This window comes from Talpa europaea, assembly GCF_964194135.1.
Source record: "Talpa europaea genome assembly, chromosome: 15".
Classification (NCBI taxonomy): domain Eukaryota; kingdom Metazoa; phylum Chordata; class Mammalia; order Eulipotyphla; family Talpidae; genus Talpa; species Talpa europaea.
In genome coordinates, this window is record NC_140083.1 from 81073149 (window position 1) to 81096216 (window position 23068).

A 23068-nucleotide genomic window follows, 5' to 3' on the forward strand; every position below is an offset into this window, starting at 1 on the left:
GATGAAAAGTTCTAGAATTATATAATGATGATGGCTTTGCATAGCATTGTGGCTATACTGAATACTATTTTAAGTGAGTGGAAAAGTGAATTTCATGTTACATGATTCTTATCTGAATTAAAAAAATAGTACTGCCAAAGGGAAAGATGTTTTTCTCTTCATGTCTTCAGGGAATTGTTCTTTACCGTACATTTACCATGAAAATATCTCAGGATACATAAGAGAAAAAGTGGGATATGAATGAATCTGTTAGATTTTTCTTGCCTTGCTTTGATCAGGGATGTTTTTCAGCTTTATTTTTATTTTTTTTTTTTTAAGATTTATTTATTTATTTATTTATACAAGCACTGGGTACAGTCAGAAGCGTGGGAGGGTGAGAGAATTCACCAGAGCCAGAGCGGGGAGCAGAGCAGGCAGAAGGACCGAAGTACACTGCTGAGGGGAGCAGCGGGCGGCAGGAGAGGTCTGCACGCCATATGGGACCCTCCTCCGGTGGCCGGGGAGCAGCCGGGGATCGAACCGGTGCTGCAGAGGCTGCGGGCAGCTTCGCAACCCAGCGCTCAACCGCTGCGCCACCGGGGAGGCCCCTGTTTTTCAGCTTTAATGTGTGTCATTTGTTCAGTACATTCTGCAATACTCATATCATTCTCTCTTTTTTGATAGGAACCACTGATCATTAAAACACTTATTCTTTTCCTCACTAAGCATTACTGTGGGTAAGACATGGGATATCAGCTGTTTCCTTGCTAAATACAAGGGGAGAAAAAAACTAACCTTGATTAACTTTTGAGAATTGTAATCATCAAAGTAAAATTATAGGATGTTAAATACATTGGACAGTACAGTGAACTTAAGAGAACTATGTGTGAAATCACCCTGAATTTATCAATTCAGAACCCTTGTAATTCTGAAAACAATTCTTTAAACTTTCTGTGTCTCCTTTTCTTCATCTGTGCAATGGAAATAAGTGATAAAATATAATTGCAGCATTCACAACGCTCTGGCATATTGTGAGTGGTTACTACATGGGAGAAGTTATGTTGCAATTTATCTCTCTTGAAATCAATGTAGTTCTTAAAATGTCCTTGAGGACTGTGAAAATAATTTTTATATTACTATTCTCAATTTCTTCTCTGTGATGCAATCATTCCCTATAATAATTGCATGTATGAAAACACTACTGCAAAGCTTTCTTGTTGAAAATAGCATTCAGAAGAGATTGTTTTTAGCTGGAATATAATTTTCCATGTTTTCACTCTGGGAAATACTTATTCTTCTTCTAAACCTGCTATGACACTTTCATACAGTAGCAAAATCTTTCCCCTTCGTTTTTCTCAATTTATATATTTATAATATATATATATATATAAATCAAATTCCAGAGCATCCCTAGTGGCCTGTGGGTTAAGTCTCAGCACTATCATCACTATAGCTTGAGTTCAATCCCAGCCAGGAAGGTGACCCACATGGCGCAGCAGACCTCTTCTGTCTCACGGCTGCTCCCCTCAGCAGCGTATTTCAGTAGATCTGCCTGTTCTGCTCCCCACTCTGGTGAATCCTCTCACTCTCCCCCCACCTTTGGCCTACACTCCAGTTATTCTGCACATAAAAAGGTCAAATTCTAATTATTTTTATTCTATAAAACTAGTCAATAAAATTATTGAAGTACTGGATTGTATTGTCTTTGTGTGTTACTTCATTGTACACCTGGGCAAACAGCAGGTATAGCTATTCGTTGTAATTAAGTGCAGTTTATTATCAAATTAAGTAATAAAAACATTGGTATGACACTATATTCTTTTCAAACCTATCACCATTAACAGCAACAAAAGCCGTTAGCATTATCTGATGTCCATTCATCTAGTGCAAACATGCTTGCTCGTGTGTTTTTATGTATTGACTGAATATTTGTCCATCAGAATATCCCCCCTTCTAAGTTTGATCTAACACTTCCTCTTTATGTAATTCCTAGTGCATTATAAATCAAGGGACATACCTAGTACTGCCATGATTGTCGCTGGTTTTCATGTGGGCTGAGTCCATATCCCCTAGTTAGATAATTTTGCAATTCTTTTACCAATGTTGCCATTAACTTTTTCTTTAGGTGTTTTGTTACTTCACCAGGTACTGAAAAAAAGTCAGTTTTTCCATTTTATCTTTTATTTTCTTTATATTAGAATTATTCTATAATTAGAACTTCCATCATTTATTTCACTACTTTGAAAGTGTTTGTATAAGAAACAATAAGTGTTTCTTTGGATTGGTCTACTTTCAGAGGTATCCTAGTAATCACAAATGTTTATAGTAGGCTCTTTTATTTCATGAATTTGTGGATTTCCAGTCATGGATATTTCAGTCATGACAAACTATGGCTTATCAGCTAAATTGGGCCTGCTACCTGTTTTAATAAAAAAAAATAAGAAAAAAGAACATGTTTTACGGAACACAGTCACACCTATTTATTACCTGTTCTCCAAGTATTGCTGCTTTCATGTTATAGGAGCAGAACTGATCAGTTGCAACAAAGATCTGCAAATCCAGTATACTCTCCCGCCACTTATTACAAAGGTTTTCTGACCACTGAATTTGATGTGTTGTAAGTCACTAGTGTCTTTATATGTTTGATGTTTTCAGATTATCTCTTATTAGACAAGAGGCATTAACTCCAGTTCTACTTATGAAACAATCAATCCCTTTAAATTTTGATTATTTTCTTGCTTTCTGCTACCTTTAAACCCATCCTGAACACTTCCTGCCCTGCCCCTGAATGAGTAATTTCTCCCAAACACTTTGGTTTATTTTAATGACAACTGGATTGAAAGTTTCTCTTTTGGGCACTGGAGATGCATTACTACTAGGCTGACATCAACTACAGTTTTATCTGCAGACAGAACTATAAAATATTGATTTCTTTTTTTTTTAATCACAAATTTATATTCTTCTAACTTCTGTGAATACAGGATTTTTTACTTTATGTTTAGTTTTTAAATTTGATTCTTACATTTCTTTTACATTGTGTCACATATATTGATGTTTGAAATTATTTTCTAAGTACCTTCTATGATAAATGACAGCTTGAAACTAGCAATATCAATATTTATATTTAAAATACACTGGCAATGCAGCAGAGTTCCAGCCCTGCAGTCCAACCTACACTTTTGTATGGGCAGTCTTTTAACTTTTAACACTTATAATATATGTGGGATGATGCTTCATTATCATTTTAATTTGTATTAATCTAATGACAGTGTTGTTTCTCATAACTTACATAGTAAGTTCATATTTTCTGGTGAAGTGTTTGTTCAAGTTTTTCACTGAATTTTTCCTATTTTTGAGATTTGAAATTTCTTTTTATATAGACACAAGTTCTTTATTAGATATATGATTTGCAAATGTTTATCCCATTTTGTAAATTTTATGGTATTATTTTTTATTGAAATCACTTTGGTATACAACACTGTATATAATACTGAGGTACAAGTTCACACCTCTTCAGATGTATCTTAGATCTTTATACCAATAACCAAGAAACTCGTAGAAGTATCAAACACAAACTAATATTAACATAATTTTAAACTAGCTATGAAAGGATGTCCTAAGAATAGGTCCCGAAGAATTCCTGATAGACTATACAATCTTTTTCTAGTTGAACAACACCATCAAAAGTTAAAAACTCAAAGTAGGTTCTGAAAATATGGTGCAACAGAAAAACCAGGAGTTTATATCCATAATACAGAAATATCTCCTAAAAATAAATAAGATGAAATAAATCAATGAAAAGTGAACGCAAGTTATTAGCAGGAAATTCTTGGATGAGAAATACAAATATCAGAAAGTTCAATCTCTATTAATTTGAGAATATTAAATTTATAATATACAACATTTATATGTCTCTTCTAGTATTTAGTACACAACTGTAAGAAAAGAATGAGTCCCATCTAGATAATTTGACAAGTATTCAGATCCATTAGATATCATTAACTGATAGATCAAAAAAATGTTGCAGAAAATTTTGTGCACGATTGAGTATGTGCATGTGATGTCAAATGAAGATGTAGAAAAAAAAAGTGTCTGGTAGCACATACTATACATATTTAAAGTATGCTTAAAGATGAGGACACACAGAGCATTATTTGAAAACATATTTTATACTTGATTCTCATAACATTAGGCATATATTACTCTTGAAATATAAAAAATGAAAAAATGAAGTTTCAAGTGTTCTCTAATTTCTTAAAGATATTAAAATGCTTTCTCTGTTCATTCTGTTTTGTGCTGGTGGAGATGTGTCAATGACTAAAGCATGGGCAGTGCCCTCAAGGACGGGTCCACTGTGGGATGACTCAGGCCTGGGTTTAACCATCCCTAAAGGAATTGAGAATAATGATCTCCTGAGTGTAGGCCAAGTGCCATTAGGAAAATGAAGTGTAGCCAAAAGGAAATTAGGCTGATTGTATAAGTTGGTCCATTTTTTGCCTTTATCTCCCTATTTTACTTAGCTTTCAGGAAAGGTTTATGGCATAACACCACTCCATCTTTCCTTTCTTTCTTCCTTTCTTCACTCTGGTCCCTCAGGTGTTTTTAAAAGTGACCAGAGATGGTGAAATTGCTTTTTTCTTTAGATAATGTTCACTCTTCCTTTATCCAGGGAGCTTTGCAATGTTTTAACTTCCAGACATTAAGCACTAATCAGTAAGCAGCAATCTGTGGGAACTGACTTGAAGTCTCAGGATTACAATTGTAGCTTCTGGAAACTCAGGTCAGAACAATGTTTATGTTTAAATGAAAAGATGAAAGATATAAAGATAAATTTATTTGATTTACAGTGAAAGCTGTAGAACATTTGCATACCAAAAAGCCCATATTTTCTCTATGTGAGTTTTTTATATAATAGACAAAAGGCAAAATAATAAATAATGGCTAAAACCTCTCCTAAAGTATAACATGAACACATGGCAACTCAGATGTAAGTAAATTAAGGAAAACCTGGATTATATTTCTGACTGGAATCATTAGGTGAATAGGAAAGTAAGTATTTATTTACACTTATTTGTCACTAATTTTATCTTTGTCTTTGTTCCATTCAAAATTTCTTCTTGTCGGAATAAAATTGTGGGGACCCCCAGATTATTGCTTTAATAAATTTTCTATTACTAATTTTATATTTTAACGTTTCAGTCACTGTTCAAAACGTAGTAACTGTATGCATTTTATTCTGCTAATTTTACTGATAAGTTATAAAAAAAAAAAGTGCCCATTCCTAAAAGTAGAGAATGCTGGATTGTCAGGGAAAAAAATTAAAAGAAAAGTGATATAATACAGGTTTTAATGCTTACTACCTACTAATATTTCCAGTTTTTGCTATAGAAAGAAAATAAAACAAGAAGAATTTAAAATCTGTATCACAGAAAAAAAATGCTGGTTACTAAGAATAAAGAGAGAACAAGACAGATAAAGTCATACTATTACATTTCAGCAATTTGAAATTTCTTTAAAATAAATCATAAAGAGATTTTCATTTATTCTAATTGTTTAGTCTTTTAGAAAGAAGGCAGTAAGATTTTTGTCATCAAAACCTCCCTATAAGTTGCTTATTATTTTCAGGCAAGTTTAAGATTAAAAAAGCAAAGTGAATATAGTTTTTATTTTTAAAGCCAATTGTTAATTTAAATAAGAAACACAAAAATAATAAAAACAAAACATTTATTGCAGATCTACATTGGTTTAGTTCTACTTATGTGAGAATTCATATCTCTGGATTCTTCTTTCTTTCCCATAAATCAAGATTTTTACACCTATTTGTAACCAGGGGACTTCTTCTCTTATGTTTCCGTGATTGCAAACATATTTTTTTAAGATTTACTTATTTATACAAGAACTGGGGTACAGGTCAGAGGCATGGGGCGGGGGGTGAGAGAATTCACCAGAGAGCTGGGAGCAGAACAGGCAGAAGAACAGAAGACACTGCTGAGGGGAGGAGCAGGTGAGGCAGGAGAGGTCTGCCGCGCCATGTGGGTAGTTCCCTGGCCGGCCGGGAATTGAACCCGTGCTGCAGAGGCTGCCCACAGCTTCACAGAACAGCTCACATCCTGCTGTGCAACTGGGGAGGCCCTGCAAACACATTTTTGTGGGTCATATTTAAAAGTATACATAATTAATAAAAATGATCATATTTATTCAGCTCAGGAAATGTAATGTGGTCATCAGTTTCCACTAGAGTCTAAGATAATAAAGTTTGTAAATAACATCAGACATCAGAATTAAATCAATATTATATATATTTCAGTTCTAAAAGCACACAAACTTGGAAAATGGAAAACACATCTAAATTACAGACATAACAAGTATCATTGTAGAAAAATATTTAAAGGATGTACTGCAGATATAGAATATTTTGTTGTATGTAGAGATGTTACGTAAAGTCACTAATGATAGGACTTTTAACTGATCTGTAAATACAAGTTTCCTTTTCAACAGAGGATATATACAATTTTTCTGCTAAAGTAGATACTGTCAAACTGCTTATAGGTTAAAAAAGTCCATTGCTTCATTTTATTAGCACTATTAATACCAATATCTAAATATTCAACTTCTATACAATTTACTTATTTTTTCCCTTTGTTTTGTTTTTCACCAATAGATTTTGCTTAAAGAAAGTAAAAAATCAATATGAGAAACCATACCATAGTTACAGAGTTTGTACTCTTGGGCATAACAGACAACCCAGAGCATCAAGCTGTCATGTTTGCCTTTTTATTCCTGGCTTATATATTAAGTATCACTGGTAACCTAACCATCATCATTCTAACCTCAATAGACAATCATCTAAAGACACCTATGTATTTCTTTCTCCAGAATTTCTCCTTCTTAGAAATTTCATTCACCAGTGTTTCTATCCCCAGATTTTTGGCATCAATCATTACTAAAGTCAAGACCATTTCTTACAATAATTGTTTAGCTCAATTATTTTTCTTTATCTTCATGGGTGTGACTGAATTTTTTCTTCTCACTGCCATGTCTTATGATCGTTACGTGGCCATCTGCAAGCCTCTTCATTACACCACCATCATGAACAAGAAAATCTGTATTCTGCTCGTCTGTAGTTCCTGGGTAGCAGGATTTCTTACCATTTTCCCACCTCTCATGCTTATCGTCCAATTGGATTTCTGTGCTGCCAATGTCATTGACCACTTCTCTTGTGACTATTTCCCCATTTTACAGCTCTCCTGCTCAGACACATGGCTTTTAGAGACGATTGGTTTTTACTTTGCTTTTGTTACTCTGCTCTTCACACTGGCATTAGTGATTCTGTCCTACATTTTCATCATTAGCACCATTTTGAGATTCCCATCTGCCAATCAGAGGAAAAAGGCCTTCTCCACATGTTCTTCTCACATGATTGTCATTTCCATCTCTTATGGAAGCTGCATATTCATGTACGTCAAGCCGTCAGCCAACGAGCGAGCATCATTAACCAAAGGGATAGCCCTCCTCAATACTTCCATTGCCCCCATGTTGAACCCATTTATTTATACCTTGAGGAACCAGCAGGTAAAGCAAGCTTTCAAAAACCTTGTTCATAAACTAGTGTTTTCCAGAAGCCAATGAAAGTTATTATGAACAAATGTCATCTTGGAAGATTCAATAAAAGAAAAATGAAATTTTACCTTCTACAGCATCCTTCTATATCTATCTCACAGATACCTGAGCTCAGTGCTAAAGCTTTGCTTTCCACCCAAAAGTGACAATGCTGTGTCTTTCCTTCAAATTATCTGAGGCTCCATGTAATCACTGTTTATTATTCTAAATGAAAAAGAAATAGTGATGATAGAACATGAATCATTTGTTGATTATGCTGAATAATAACCATATTTTGTATGTAATGGCTGCTTAACATTTTATATGTAAAATATTACGTATGTAAATACTGTTATATTCAACATACTCTTGTTTTCTTGTCTGTTACTAATGTAACTGTTTCTTAAAGTTTTATGAAGTATGGAATAAATATATGTAGCAAGTCATATTATTTGTCTCTTCTCTGGAGTACTAATTCAGTCATTCATCTAATGTAACTTGATATTTATTTTTCCACTTAAAAATAATTTCAAGTTTATCATATCCCATATTTTTAGTTTAGTTAAAGATGTATTATGTTTGGCTTTATATATTCTCCTTTTTTATTTGTATTAAAAACATGAAAACTATGAATATTTAGGCATATGCTTTTATTCTTATATAACCTGGAAATCTGATTGAATTTCATAAATAATAATAACTAACTTCTCAGTGTCATGCTGAATTAGGTCTATTTTATACCATTTTTTATTTAATCTGACAACTAGACATGCTCATCTCTTTTTTACTATCATGTAAAGTCTCAGGAAAATTGAGTAATTTGCCTGAGCTCATTGAACTACAGTAGTCAATATAATAGCCTCATTAAAAAAGTAAATGAAAGCTAAGCTATGGAAGCAACCCAAATGCCCAAAAATAGATGGCTGGATCAAGAAGATGTGGTATGTATACACAATGGAATATTACTCAGCAATCAAAAAAGATAAACACATGCAGTTTGCAGCAACATGGATGGAGCTGGAAGGGATCATGCTCAGCAAAATAAGCCAGAAAGAAAAAGAAAAATACCGGATGGTCTCACTCATAGCAGGAATCTAGAAAACCTAAATAAGGGACCAGGAAAAAGACTAATCAATACAAAGTAAAAATCAAAATCAACAAGCAAATATAAACCAGAGACACACTATGGAGGGGGGCGGGGAGAGAAGGAAGGACTAGAGTCAAAATAAGGGGGGGTGCAATTGTATGGGGAATATAACCAAAATGAAAATGCATACATTGTGCAAAGATGAAAAAGATGTAAGAATTATATAAAATAAAATATTTAAATAAAAAATAAAAAGTAACTAAAATTGTCTTTGCTCTATTTTATGCATGTTTGAAACTCTATAATAACCTGTAAATTTTGCACAGATTTTACTTAAGATTTGCACAATTGTATTGGCTTTTTTTCATTCATATTATCTCATTTGGACATGATTTTATATTATAGTCAGTCTGAGATGGCACTAACACCTAGTATTTATTGTAAGTACAATATGATTTTTAGCATTAATCTATAAAAACAAGAAACTTTTCAGCTCCCATTGCTAGTGAGCAATAGTATGAGTAAGGGAAAGTATAAAGTGTAAACAAAATTATGTACTGTAACTTTTTTATTAGAGTTAATAAATACATTTAGCACAACATAGTAGATACCAAATTTATAAAATAGCATGAATTATTGGATAGATATTTGCATTAGGGATTAAAATATTTGGTTGCTAATACCTGAAAAACAATGTCAAGGGAAACTCACTTCATCTTTAGTGTTATTGTTTGTTTGTTGTTATTTTTTTCTGTCTCCTTGGACACTGTCCCTCAAGCTTCCTTTTCTAATTTCAATACTAATGCGCATTGTTTTATATTCCTTAGTGTTTTGTTTATATTCCTGTTCTGGCAATTTCGATTCACTGAATTAGGCCCCTTGAGCCAACAGCAGAGAGAATAAACAAAACATTAAGTAGCTTATGCTGGGTAAAATCTAAGTAGAAACTCTATCAGAGAGTTTTAAAACATCTAATACTCTTTGAACTTTTGTATATTTGCTCCCTTCTCCCTATAGTGAAAGAAATATACCCATTCTAAAGTAAACAGAAAATTTAAGATGAAAACATTGGAAATAGAAAGCAAATTTGTTTAATGGGAAAGAGAACAAATATTTTCAGAAATGTTGGTTTCTCTGGATTATATCATGGCAGTTGCTAATATTTTTTGTATTCCCCCCATTCTGAGTGTTAATGAGCCTATGGGAAAATCAGAGGTAAGTTCACATATAAGGGTTTATTGAAATCCCCCATATTTTATCATTCATTCATTATTCATTACCTAACTGCTTAATATTTAATCAAATGAAATGGGATATACCGTCATTGTATTTTGAAACAGGATATATTCAAAAGTGTAAAAAGAGGTTACTATATTTTAATATTTTTAATTTACTCATTCTTAATTAAGTAAGACAGGGATTATTCTCTCTGTGTCTGAGTATTTCCAACTGCACATAGGCTATGTCATACTTTGTTCAGATACTAGACTTTAATTGCAGGTAGTCCGAGATTATATTTGACATTTGCTAACTTTATGAATATATCTAAGGTATATAATCTTTTGAAACTTACTTCTTTATTGGGGAGTAAAGATACATGTTTTATAGTGTATGAGAAGTGCCAGTTGAGGTAAAATATAGAAATCCTCAGTATTTCACCAGACTTAAAAAATGCTTTTGCTAGGTCACATTTCTCCAGGACAACCACCACCAAAATAATTTCATTCTGATGAAAGAATTTTCCAAACACTCCATGTGTTCTCCAGACATGTCTTTGTTTCAGAGTTCTTAAAGGAATCTCATGTCATGGCCCAAAAGTTGGAATAATTGAGCAGTGCCAAAGTAAATTTAAAGAATTGTGAAATTGAACCTGTTATCCACAACATTAAATTAAATGATTTTTCTTTTCTCTAATGTATTAACTTTAACCCTGAACCTCTCTTTAAACCCTAAGTTAGAAGGAAAGAGAATGGTAGGATCAATGAAGCAGTTGGCTTTGGAGATGACTTGTGAAATTTTTATTTTGATCTCTAATGAGATTTAACTAGAAGAGAGAATTAAGTAAACACAGAAAATACTGGGGAAATGGACTCTAAAATTCATTGCATTACTAAGGAATATTTCCACCCAGTTCAACATAAAACACGACTAAAAGCCACAACTGTATCAGAAATAAAATGGAAAAGCTCTAAGTTTCTTATCTCAGCTCCTGAAGAGATACTCTTTGGTTCTCTAACTGAATGTATTCTTTATTAGAGTGTTTTTCATCTTGAGAGTCAAAGAAGTTTTCAGTTATCTACTTTATCTAAAGGCTTATTGTTAATATGAACTTGATGCAATGGATTTTGAAGGGCAGGACAGAGGGACATTTTCAGAAGATGCCTGAAAATATTTTGTAGCTACATTATTCCATAAATATGAAGTATTTTTGTTAATTTTCATTTTGAATTGCACATAAGGACTTGTCTCAGGGAGACTTAGAAGGCAAGAATTAATTTTAGTGAAATGGGAGAAGAAAAAAAAAAAACAGCTTAAAACAGTAACCAAATTTTTCCAGGGAAAAATATGAATCTGTATTTAGAATAAAAAGCTGAGATGAGGTCAATGCTAGGAAACATACTTTATACCCTAATGAATATATCCTTAAGACTCTAGCAATCATATGCACCTCGTTAAACATTGAAATTTATTTTTCTGAAAAAGCTGATGAATAAAATGTATGAATGAATGGAAAAAAATAATTCTTAAGCTTAATTGATATTAAATTAATACAATTCATTGAATTTTCAAAAACATTTTCATGTCTATAAACAGTGTAGCACACTACCCTCAACTCGATATGAGATTATTTCCTGAGAGTTTTTTAAGCCTGCTTCTCTGATCCTAGAAAACTGACTACAAGTGTCCATGTTCAGTATTGCTCACATGAGCGCATGCGCTATCTATTAATATCTCTTCATGTGCTCATAGTCTTTGTTCATATCATTCATGTCTCTTCATGTGTTCTTTGGCAATTTTAATCAGTAGCCAAAAATAGTAAATACTGGTATTATTATTCAGAAAAGTGTTAAAATTAACCAAAAACTTAGAGGAAAATTATGAAAAAAAAAGTTGAATTAAGGCTCAACATACACTACAATGATACATTATAGAACAGTAAAGATATAAAATATATTTTTTAAATTTGATTTCCTGTGTAAGCGACTGTCATAATTTCATTCTTGAGATTGAGTACAAATCTTGTCTATTTGATGAGCATACATTTTGTGACTTCCAGGTGTTATTAAAAACTAATACCTTCAGTGAAATGCATTCAATGAAATAATAAAGGTTGTTATTACTAATGAGGAACAGAGAAAACAAAGTGACCCTTAGTAGCAATGTTGGCAGACAACAAATATCCAACATGCCTCAAATGTGGGGATGAAATTCTACCTGAGACTTAACCCCTAGGCCACCAGGGTCGCCCTAGAACTAACTTTTCATATGGTTCTATATTCTGCTAATTTTCTTAACTCTCATATACTCAAATTTTTTTTTTTCCCCTCTTCACTTTCTAGTGTAACTTTCTAATTAGGAAAATTTTTTAATAAGGAAAAGTGAGAGTATGATTGCAATGAACATTCATTTACTTACCATCTACGTTCAACATTGTTAACAATTTAACCTGTTTATCTACCCACCTCACACTTACTCTTTATGTTTTTAGGCTGATTTTTTTTTCCAACCACCATCCTTTAAACTTCTTCAGCCCTTTCTTCTTCCCTCCCCGCTCTTAACATCAGGAGCCTCATTTCTTACTGTCCACTAGTTTTTATAAATATTTTGCTTTGTCAGATCATATGTTATGTAAACATCTAACATTTGTCATTTTAATTTGCTTTACTAATGGTAAATTTATCACAAGCGGTAGCAGTGGGTATCCTTGCTTTATTCCTGATAATAAAGAGACTTTAACCATTAAGTATGTGACTAGTTTTGAACCACTAAGTATTTAACCAGTTTTGAACCATTAAGTATTTTCTTGACTGAAGGTTTGTGATATATGGCCTTTACCATATTAAGGAAGTTTCCTTCAATTCCCACATTGCGTAGTTTTTAATCATAAATGGATGCTGAATCTTTTCAAATGTTTTCTCTGTTTTGATTAAAAGTATCATGTTTTTTAACTTTTTTTGTTGATGTATTACATTGATTGATTTACTTATATTAAACTATCCTTCCATCCCTGGGATAAAGTTCACTGGGTCAGGATGTATATACCTTATTGTTGAATTAGATTTGCTAATATTTTGTGAAGATTTTTGCATTCATATTTATCAGGGACATTGGTCTATAATTTTGTTTTCTATCTTTGTCTGGCTTTGGTATTAGGGTAATATTGGCATCACAAAACACAGTAGGGACATTCTTTTTTCTTGGATATTTAGAAATGATTTGAGCAATATAGGAGAAAATTCATCTTTAAATATTTTCTAGAAATTGTTTATAAAGTTGTCTGGCCCTAGCTTTTTGTTTTAGGAGGATTTTTGATTATTGTTTCAATTTCTGTGTCTATGACCAGTTTATTCAACTCTTAAGTTTCTTCCTGGTTTAGTTTCAATAAACTTTATTGTTTCAGGAATTTGCCAATTCTTTGGGGTTATCAAATTTGTTGGTGTATAGTTGGTTATAGAAATTTCATGATTCTTTTCATATCTAAGCTATCCAGGGTAATTGCTCCTCTTTCATTTCTAATTCCGTTTATTAAATTTTTTTCCAAGAAGCTTTTCTTTGTTAGCCTTGTTTTCTTTGTCAGCTAGAAGTTTATCAATTTTGTCTTCTTGATGAAACAATTCATCATTAGGCTTCTATATGGTCATTTTGATATGTATTTCATTTATTTCTGCTCTTATTTTTATTATTTCCTTGTTTCTGGTAACAGTGGGTCTTGTTTGTTTCTCTTTTTCAAGTTGCTTTAGGTATTCAATAGTTTATTTGGGATTTTTCTTTTTCCTCTATATTTAAATTGAGGTAACATTGATATACAATACTGGATATGATCCAAAGGTACAGCCCATACCTCTTCAGGTGTCTGTTGCAAACAAACATTGCTTCTTAATGTGGGCCTGTAATATAGTTATCTTCCCTTTTAAGAGTGATTGCTAAGATTCAGGTGATTCAAATTTTAGTGAGTGAGGACATTTAGTTTATGTCTAGTTTTTGGTTTTGGGTGTGCATAAGGCAGGTATTTCACATATCATAGCTTCAGACTCTTAAATAATAGCCTCTTTATGACGAGACACAGGTGATCCAATCTGGCTCTTCTTGATGGTTTGGGCTCTAATGTTCTAGTTTTGTCTCATTATACTTTCTCCCCAGTAGTGCACATTGACTCTCTGTCCTGTACATTGAACTCTGTTTACCCCTTCTTCAGTGTAGTGCCCCCTTTTTAAAATCCCCAATTCGAGTATGCTCCTTAGAGTTAACAACAGAGAGAGAGGTCCATACAACAGCTCTCATGCCCTCTCATGGCATGTACATCCTTACTATCACTCTAAACACAGTCCAGTTACTATTTTTTCTATAGCTTTCTGCATTGCTTATTTCTTCTTTTCTTATTGTGTGTGACTGTAGTCTATTTATTGTTCAGGGATTCTTTGTTTTATCGTTACTTGGTCGTGAATTTTCAAGATAGGCTACCCCAGAGTCTTCACTCTGCTATCATCTCGCTGGATCACTGGACACTCACTTATCATCCCTTTAACAGAGGGAAGTGCTTCAGTATAATAATATTGACTATTAAATTAATTATATTAAATTACTATTATTTTATATAGAAAGGGAAATCAGTTGTATAGGAATAAAGTTCAGAAAAATGATATCTAGATCATCTGAAACATCATGAAGTATTGCCAGGAATTCAAATGTATTCAACCTCACTTCGAAGCCATCCCAGCCTATATTAATTTCTACCTCTTGCTTCCCTCTATTCCTGAGTTGCTGCTGACAATGATTTTAGTGTTTTGAATTTCAGTGAAGTAGTAGTAGCAGAAATTGAAAGGTATTAGCAAAAGTGGATAGATAGATGGCTAGGGACAAAAGTCACTTAAAAATAGAGTATCTTTCCCTTTTTTTGAGGGTTCTCCATGTAACTAAACTTTTAATTTATACAGAATGGGAAACTTGCATAGGTCTTGAAACAATAACACAAAGATGGTTCTGATTGGGAAGATATCTTGTGGGCACATCTTTGAAAGTTCACAGGTAGTATCTGGAGCAGAGAATTCTGGGAACAAACCCAGCCCCACCACTTCCAGTTTTTAAACCCGTCTTGACCAGAGTTTTCACCTGTTAAATATTAATTCAGGCAAGTTCTGGCTCCACATTTGAATATTAGTAATCCACTCTTCAAGTGTCTTCTTTGTGTTTTCTCCTATAGGTCCAGTAGGAAAAAAATTAAGCAACTGAAGAATGATAAACCATACAGAAATAACAGAGTTTATCCTCTTAGGACTGTCAGATGACCCAAAGTTTCAGGCTGTGATCTTTATCTTTCTGTTCATCACCTACATGCTTAGCATCACTGGAAACCTGACCATTATCACACTCACCCTGCTGGACTCCCACCTGCAGACCCCTATGTATTTCTTCCTCAGAAATTTCTCCTTATTAGAAGTTTCATTCACAACTGTCAGTATCCCTAAGTTCCTGTGCACCATTATTTCTGGAGATAAAACCATTTCTTTTAATGATTGTATTGCTCAGTTATTTTTCTTCATTCTCTTAGGAGTTACTGAATTTTACCTTCTGGCCGCCATGTCCTATGACCGTTATATCGCCATCTGCAAACCCCTGCACTACATGACAATCATGAGCCGTAAAGTCTGTATATTACTTGTCTTCTCTTCCTGGCTAATTTCGTTCTTAATCATATTTCCTGCACTCATGTTGCTCTTAAATCTTGATTACTGTAAGTCTAATATTATTGACCATTTTACCTGTGATTATTTCCCTCTACTACAACTTTCTTGCTCAGACACAAAATTCCTAGAAATGATGGGATTCTCCTGTGCTGTCTTTACTCTAATGTTCACTTTGGCACTGATAATCCTGTCCTACATATATATTATCAGGACAATTTTAAGAATTCCTTCTACCAGTCAGAGGACAAAGGCATTCTCCACATGTTCCTCCCACATGATTGTCATCTCTATCTCTTATGGCAGCTGCATTTTTATGTACATCAAGCCCTCAGCACAAGAAAGGATGTCTTTGAGCAAGGGGGTTGCTGTGCTAAACACCTCAGTAGCTCCCATGCTGAACCCCTTTATTTATAGCTTAAGAAATCAGCAAGTGAAGCGAGCCTTCATGGACATGGCAAGGAAGACTTTCTTCCACAAGCAAATGAAATGATGTGGCCTAATTAATGGGAGACATTACAGAGCAGTTTTTTAACATAGGAACATGGGCTTTTAGCACCTATTTAAAATAAGAATGGGGCCTCCCTGGTGGCACAGGTGGTTGAGAACTGGGCTGTGAAGCTGTCCACAGCCTCTGAAGTGCCGATTGGATCCCTGGCCAGCTGGCGAGAATCCCACATGGCAAGCAGACCTCTCCTGCCTCATCCGCTGCTCCCCTCAACAGTGTACTTAGTCAGTCTGCCTGTTCTGGTCCCTGCTCTGTCTCCGGTGAATCCTCTCCCCCTCCAGCACATCTGGCCTGTACCCCAGTTCGTGTATAAAAATAAATAAATTTTTAAAACTATATAAAAAAAATAAGAATGATCTCATTATTTCATTCTCTTTCTAGAGTGTACAGAAACACTTTGTTTAACACAATGTTCATTTTAAATTAATTTTCTCTTGTGTTTCTAATGTTTCTGTCAACATTTTATTCACTGCTACTTCTCAAACAATAATTCTGTTAAAAAGTAAAACAGTGTTTTGCGTTTTGTGTAAAAATATCACCAGGTTGGAGAAACTATAAATTTTTATATATTTTTGTTGCTATACACAAAATGTATAATTTTATGAGTTTGATTTGTTTGATAGAAATTCTTTTCATATTCTTGCAGCTCCTCTAGAAAAAAATTAAATGGCATAACTTATTGAGAGATGTGTATGTGTTCATTTAAAAAACAAAGAACATTACTTGCTGCTCACTTTCATAGGATATGTCTATATAAGTTATCTATTGGTATAATGCATAGAACATTAATAATATATAATTTTGTTGGCATACATGCTAAATAAACTTCCATATTTCCATATCCCGTAATAATTCTGTTTCTCTCTCTCTCTCTCTAGTTCTCTCTCTCCACACACACACATACGCACACACACACAGAAATGTGCACATGAACATACTTTAAAATGTACTAATTTACTTTCCTTAATTCCATAGTAGGTAAGCTCTGCTTTCTGATTACACTAAAATATCTATATTTATTTGTATATCTTTTTTTTTATTTTTATAAATTTTTTTAAGATTTATTTATTTATTTATACAAGCACTGGGTACAGTCAGAAGTGCGGGAGGGTGAGAGAATTCACCAGAGCCAGAGCGGGGAGCAGAACAGGCAGACTGACGAAGTACACTGCTGAGGGGAGCAGCAGGCGGCAGGAGAGGTCTGCGTGACATGTGGGACCCTCTCCCCACGGCCGGGGATCGAATCGGCGCTACAGAGGCTGTGGGCAGCTTCGCAGCCCAGCGCTCAACCACTGCGCCACCAGGGAGGCCCCTATATTTATCTGTATATCTATATAAATTATCTATCTACCTATCTTCCTCTCTTCCTTTCTATCTATACAGAGAGATGTCGGTAGATGATACATAGATACATATGATGGAGGACAAGAATTAAAAAAAAACTGAAAAGGAGGTGCACACAAGACCAGAAACCTCACAAAATGCCAAGAGCTGGAGGTGGGGGTAGACGGGATTAGCGGGCCATGGACCCAGCTATAGAAACCAAGATCCTTAGAAACCCAAGCCTAGATTACAAAGCAAAAGACCCAAGCAGGTATCAGATGCTGCAGGGAGTGTCTAGAACCCAGGCCCAAGGGTAAGCTATGGAGATTGAGCCCAACAGACCCCAAAGGTAAAGATATGGAGATTGAGCCCATTGTGGACTCTTTCAGATTCTGCAGGGTTATCCCAAATCAGCAACTAACCAAAAGGCTCACAAGGAGTGACCCCTCCCAAACAGAACAAGACTATTTCAGTGCAGTCTCTGCACAGCCCTGCGGCAGCAATCGCTCTGCCCACCTGTGTCTATGCAGGTGCCTCTTTTCACCCACTCTCTCCTCTGCTGGGCAGCAGCCCCCCTGCCTGCCGGTGACCTGTGCCTGCCGCGGCTTCTCCTCACTGACCTCCCTCAGCAGTGGCCGCTCTTCTCAAGGCCGCCCACCTGCTACCCTGCAGGCCCCTCTCAGCAAACCTGGACCTTTCTGGGCAGCTCTTCCTGCCCGCTTGTGTCTATACAAGTGTCCTTTACTCTTTTGCTCCTTTTCCTAATAAATTTGTTCTTTAAATACAGCAGCTGTCTCTGTCTCGTGGAGAAACTCGCCGGGGAAGCTCACCGCGTGCCACTGAAAGGGAAGCTCTGGTAAAACCTTTCCCAGAGTGAACCCAAGGACCCTGCACCCCAAATCCACTGACTCCAAAAAACGACAACACATACGTACATACACACACATTTGGATTCACACCCCGTTTCAAGCTATATATGTATATATTTTAGAACATAACAAATCATTTAAGTTTTGTAAAAAACAAAAGCTTCGTAACAAAGTGAAAGAAATGCTGCTTGTTCAGTTTTCTATTTTCAGGTAAAATGAGAAGCTACTAACCACTGCCCCCTCCAGCCACGAACTGCAGGTGTGATGACCACAGGAGCGCAGACCCCAGGGTGTAACTGATATTTCTAAGTAAAATGGAATTTCAAAGCCAAGCAAAGCTGCACTGAGATTGCACAAAACAGGCCACATGACCCCAAAAGAAACAAAAGGGTTTTAATGCATATTACCAATTATGGGAAGGAATTTAGGTGACCAGTGGGGAAGATGCTAAGCCCCTCGGTACTCAGCCAATGAAAGAGGCAGGGACTTGCACACTAGGGTATATAAACTGAATAAAAACGTGTATTAGTATGTCTGCCAATTCGCAGACACTGTCTTGCAGGGTGTAAAGTTTCACTTCCTTTGGACTTCAAGTGTCTGCATCAGTTTTGGGGTTTCAGACAGGTGACGTTATTTCTCATACAAAGCAAAATTTTACATTGTCTATACAATTGGGATTACATCTTTTAAAACTCTTCCACTTATTCTGCTTAACGCTTTAATATTTTGGGAAAAAAATGTGTCTGTGTGCCTGCATGTATGCGTATGCATGTATGTGTAAATCTGAAATAGGAATCATGAACACAAAAGACAAATCATATAATGATTTTTTGCAATAGAAAATATATTATAATTTAATTAATGGCACAACATGTCTAATGCTCATTATGTTACATTCAATTATTTACTGAGTGTTATTTAAAAAGTGATAAAAAAGTAAAGAATATTCAGAATGTTAGAGAAAAGTTGTGAATGTTTCCCTAAGTCACCAACACACACATCTGGTCCCTCTATATCCCTGCCTGCCCTATGCTACCACAAAGCAGATCTGAGTCCATGCAGAAGCCAGCAACAGCCTACTTAAATAGATAAAATAAAATGCTAAAGATATTTATCTTTAATCACAGTGTTATTGAATTTGAAATCATCACCAAAAGAAAGCAGGAAAAAACCTCTAATATGTGGAGATTGAATAGCAAACAACAGGTTACCAAATAGCTACAGAGTTAATGAAGAAATCAAAGAAGAAATTAAAATATACCTGAATACATGAATATATCATGAAGACATGACCTAAATTAACTTCTGGGATACAACAAAAGCATACTTAGAGGAAATATAAAGGATGGGCTACAAAATCAATACACAAAATTATTATTTGCATTCGAATATGCAAATAATGAACCAAAGAGAAAGAAATCAAGAAAATAATCTCTTTTATAGGACAACAAAAAAGCATTAAATACCTAGGAATAAACCTACCAAAGGTGAAAGACTATTCAGTGGAAAAGATAAGTTATTGTTATAAGGAATAGAAGAAAACACAAGAAAATCAAAAGATAGTGCATGTTTATGGACTGGAAGAATTGACATTGCTAAAGTGTCTATATTACCCAAAGCAACACATAGTTTCAATGTAAGCCCATCAAAGTTTCAAACAGAATTCTTCAAAGAAATAGAGCAACATTATTAAAATTTATACAGAACCACAAAAGACCCCAAATAGACAAAGCAATCTTGACCAAAAAAAAAAGCGCAGGACTTCACAATCCCAGACTTCAAACTCTAGTAGACAACTGTCATAATAATAAAAACAGTATGGTATTAGGGTAAAAATAGACACACAGACAAATGGAATAGAACTGAGAACCCAGAAATACACCCACATTTATATGGACAATTCATACACAACATAGTGAAAAAAGAAAAGTCTCTTTAATAAATGGTGCTGGCAAATTGTACAACCACATGCAGAAAAATGACACCATACACAGAAACTAACTCAAAATATGTCAAAGTTGGGCGTCCTTGGTGGCCTAGTGGTTGTCTCATAGAGGTTGTCCTATCACCTCTATGGCCTGAGTTCTATCCCTGGGCAGGGAGCTGATCGACATGGCACAGCAGACCTCTCCTGAATCGTAAGCTGCTCCCCTCAGCAGTGTATTTCAGTAGATCCACCTGTTCTCCTCCCCTGGTGAATCCTCTCACCTATCACCTCTGGCCTATACCCCAGTTCTTCTATGCAAAAATAAATAATAATAAAAAATCTTTTTTAAAAAAGTGCAAAGTTGGATGTAAGACCTAAAACCATAAAATACATAGATGAAAACATAGGCAAAATTATGCTACAGCATTGGTTGCAGGGACATCTTTGGGGACTTGATCCCAATGGCAAGGAAACCAATATACACAGAAGATATACACAGAATGGAATAGAACTCAGCAATTAAAACAAAAATGAACTCTTGCCATTTCAACATGGAATGAACTAGAGGCGATTATGTTACGTGAAATAAGTCAGAAGAAAAACGACAAAACCAGATTATTTCACTCATATGTGGAATACAGGGGGAGAAAAAAAAACAAAGAAACTGACAAAACTGAATCCAAACAAACCCTAGATATACTGTTGCTGGAGTGTGAGGAGAATGGGGGTGAGAACACACAGGGGAGGGGTCCCTTTGGCTTCGGGTGAGGGAGTGTGTGCTTTGATTGTGAGTTAGTGTGGTAAAATATGTCTGAAAAGATGTGAACCTATTCCCCTAAATCACACACAGTGTTGTAAATTAATTTTATATCAATAAAGAAAAAACATTTTTTTCATACCGGCTGCCTCTATTTGCCCAGTACCCACTATTTTTTTTAATTTATTTATTCATTTTACACAAGCACTGAGTACAGTCAGAAGTGCGGGAGGGTGAGAGGATTCACCAGAGACAGAGTGGGGAGAAGAACAGGCAGATCCACTGAAATCCACTGCCGAGGGGAGCAGTGGGTGAGTCAGGAGAGGTCTGTTGCGTCATGTGGGTTGCTCACTGGCTGGATGGGGATCCAGGGATCAAACTCATGCTGCAGAGGCTGCAGATTGCTTCATAGTGCTGTGCTCAACCCCTTGGGCCACCAGGGAAGCCCCACTATTTTTTTTATTTATCTTACTTCATTTTATTTTATATATATTTTTACATCATTTTTCATTTTTGCACAATGCATGCGTTTTCATCTTGGTTATATTCCCCATACAATTCCACCCCCCCCCTTATTTTGACCCTAATCCCTCCTCCCCTCCCCTAAATTCCTGCTATGAGTGAGACCATCCAGCATTTTTCTTTTTCTTTCTGGCTTATTTTGCTAAGCATGATACTTTCCAGCTCGATCCATGTAGCTGCAAATTGCATGAGTTTATCTTTTTTGATTGCTGAGTAATATTCCATTGTGTATATGTACCACATCTTCTTGACCCAGTCATCTATTGTTGGGCATTTGGGTTGTTTCCAAAGCTTAGCTATTGTAAATAGTGCTGCTATAAACATAGGGGTGCAGGTGCCCTTTGGAATTAATGTTTCTGTGCCCTTTGGTTAAATACCTAGGAGTGGAATTGCTGGATCATATGGAAGCTCCATCTTTAGCAGGTTGAGGAATCTCCACACAGCTCTCCATAGTTGTTGGACCAGTTTTTACTCCCACCAGCAGTGCAGGAGAGTTCCTTTCTCTCCACATCCTCACCAACATTTGTTGTAGCTAGTTTTTTTAATATGTGCCATTCTCACTGGTGTAAGATGGTATCTCATTGTACTTTTGATTTGCATTTCCTTTTTGGAGAAGTTCCTTTTTAGCTCTTCTGCCCATTTTTTAACTGGATTATTTAATTTCTTTTTATTGAGTCTCTTCAGCTCTTTGTAGATTTTTGTGATCAGTCCTTTATCATTAGTGTTGTGTGCAAAAATTTTCTTCCAGTCGGTGGGGTGTCTCTTTGTTTTGGTTACTGTCTCTTTTGCTGTACAGAGCTCTTTAATTGATGAATTCCCAGCAGTTTATCTTTGCCTTTTCTATCACTGCTGTGGGTGATGAGTCTTTAAAGATGTTGCTGAGGTGTATGTCATTTAGTGTTTCGCCTATATTTCCTTCTATATATTATATATTTTATGGTTTCAGGTCTTATGTCTAGTTCATTAATCCATTTTGAGTTGGTTTATGTGCATAGTGTGAGGTAGTGGTCAAGCTTCTTTCTTCTGCATGTAGCAACCCAGTAAGAAAAAACATTTTTGGAAAAGATAACATCAATAAAGAAAATTAATAATATTTCACTCAACAAAATTTCAAAAACAAAAGAATTGAATTTTTTGTGTTTCTAATTAGAATGCTAAATATGATAAATGGAAGTCCAAGATAAACAATAAGATGGACAAAATTGACACTGCCATTAAATACAATATTTGTAATATGTATTAAATTAGATAATATTAGTAATAACAGTTTTTGAAATTGTGAAAGAAACACATCCATTATTATATCATTTAAAATTTTCAGTCTTCTTTTGTAATGACATGACACTAACAAAGCTGAATGATAAGTAACAAAATGAGTGTGTATATATATATAAAACTTTCAAGTTGATTAAATATAAATTAAATTACAAATTTTACTTTTATAAGAAAGTAGCCTTCATAATTTTTTGATTACTTATGAAATATTAAGTAATTTTCATTAATGGAAGTAATTCTTTGTAGAAGTCAACATTTCAAGTCCTCTGTGGGAAACAGAATTATAAACATTCTCAGGGGAGATTCATTGTAGGCAAGAC

At 34.9% G+C, this 23068-nt stretch overlaps 2 protein-coding genes across 2 annotated transcripts; both read left to right on the top strand.

Moving 5' to 3' along the window:
- Positions 1-6669: 6669 nt before the first annotated feature.
- On the top strand, positions 6670-7608 carry LOC311184962 (olfactory receptor 6C3-like; the record flags this gene model as incomplete). The annotated part of the gene is made up of 1 exon (XM_084255297.1): positions 6670-7608. One exon carries the CDS (start codon positions 6670-6672, stop codon positions 7606-7608), a length of 939 nt encoding a protein of 312 aa, XP_084111423.1.
- Positions 7609-15118: 7510 nt separating this feature from the next.
- Positions 15119-16060, top strand: LOC311184956 (olfactory receptor 6C1; the record flags this gene model as incomplete). The annotated part of the gene is made up of 1 exon (XM_084255291.1): positions 15119-16060. One exon carries the CDS (start codon positions 15119-15121, stop codon positions 16058-16060), a length of 942 nt encoding a protein of 313 aa, XP_084111417.1.
- Between the last annotated feature and the right edge of the window lie 7008 nt (positions 16061-23068).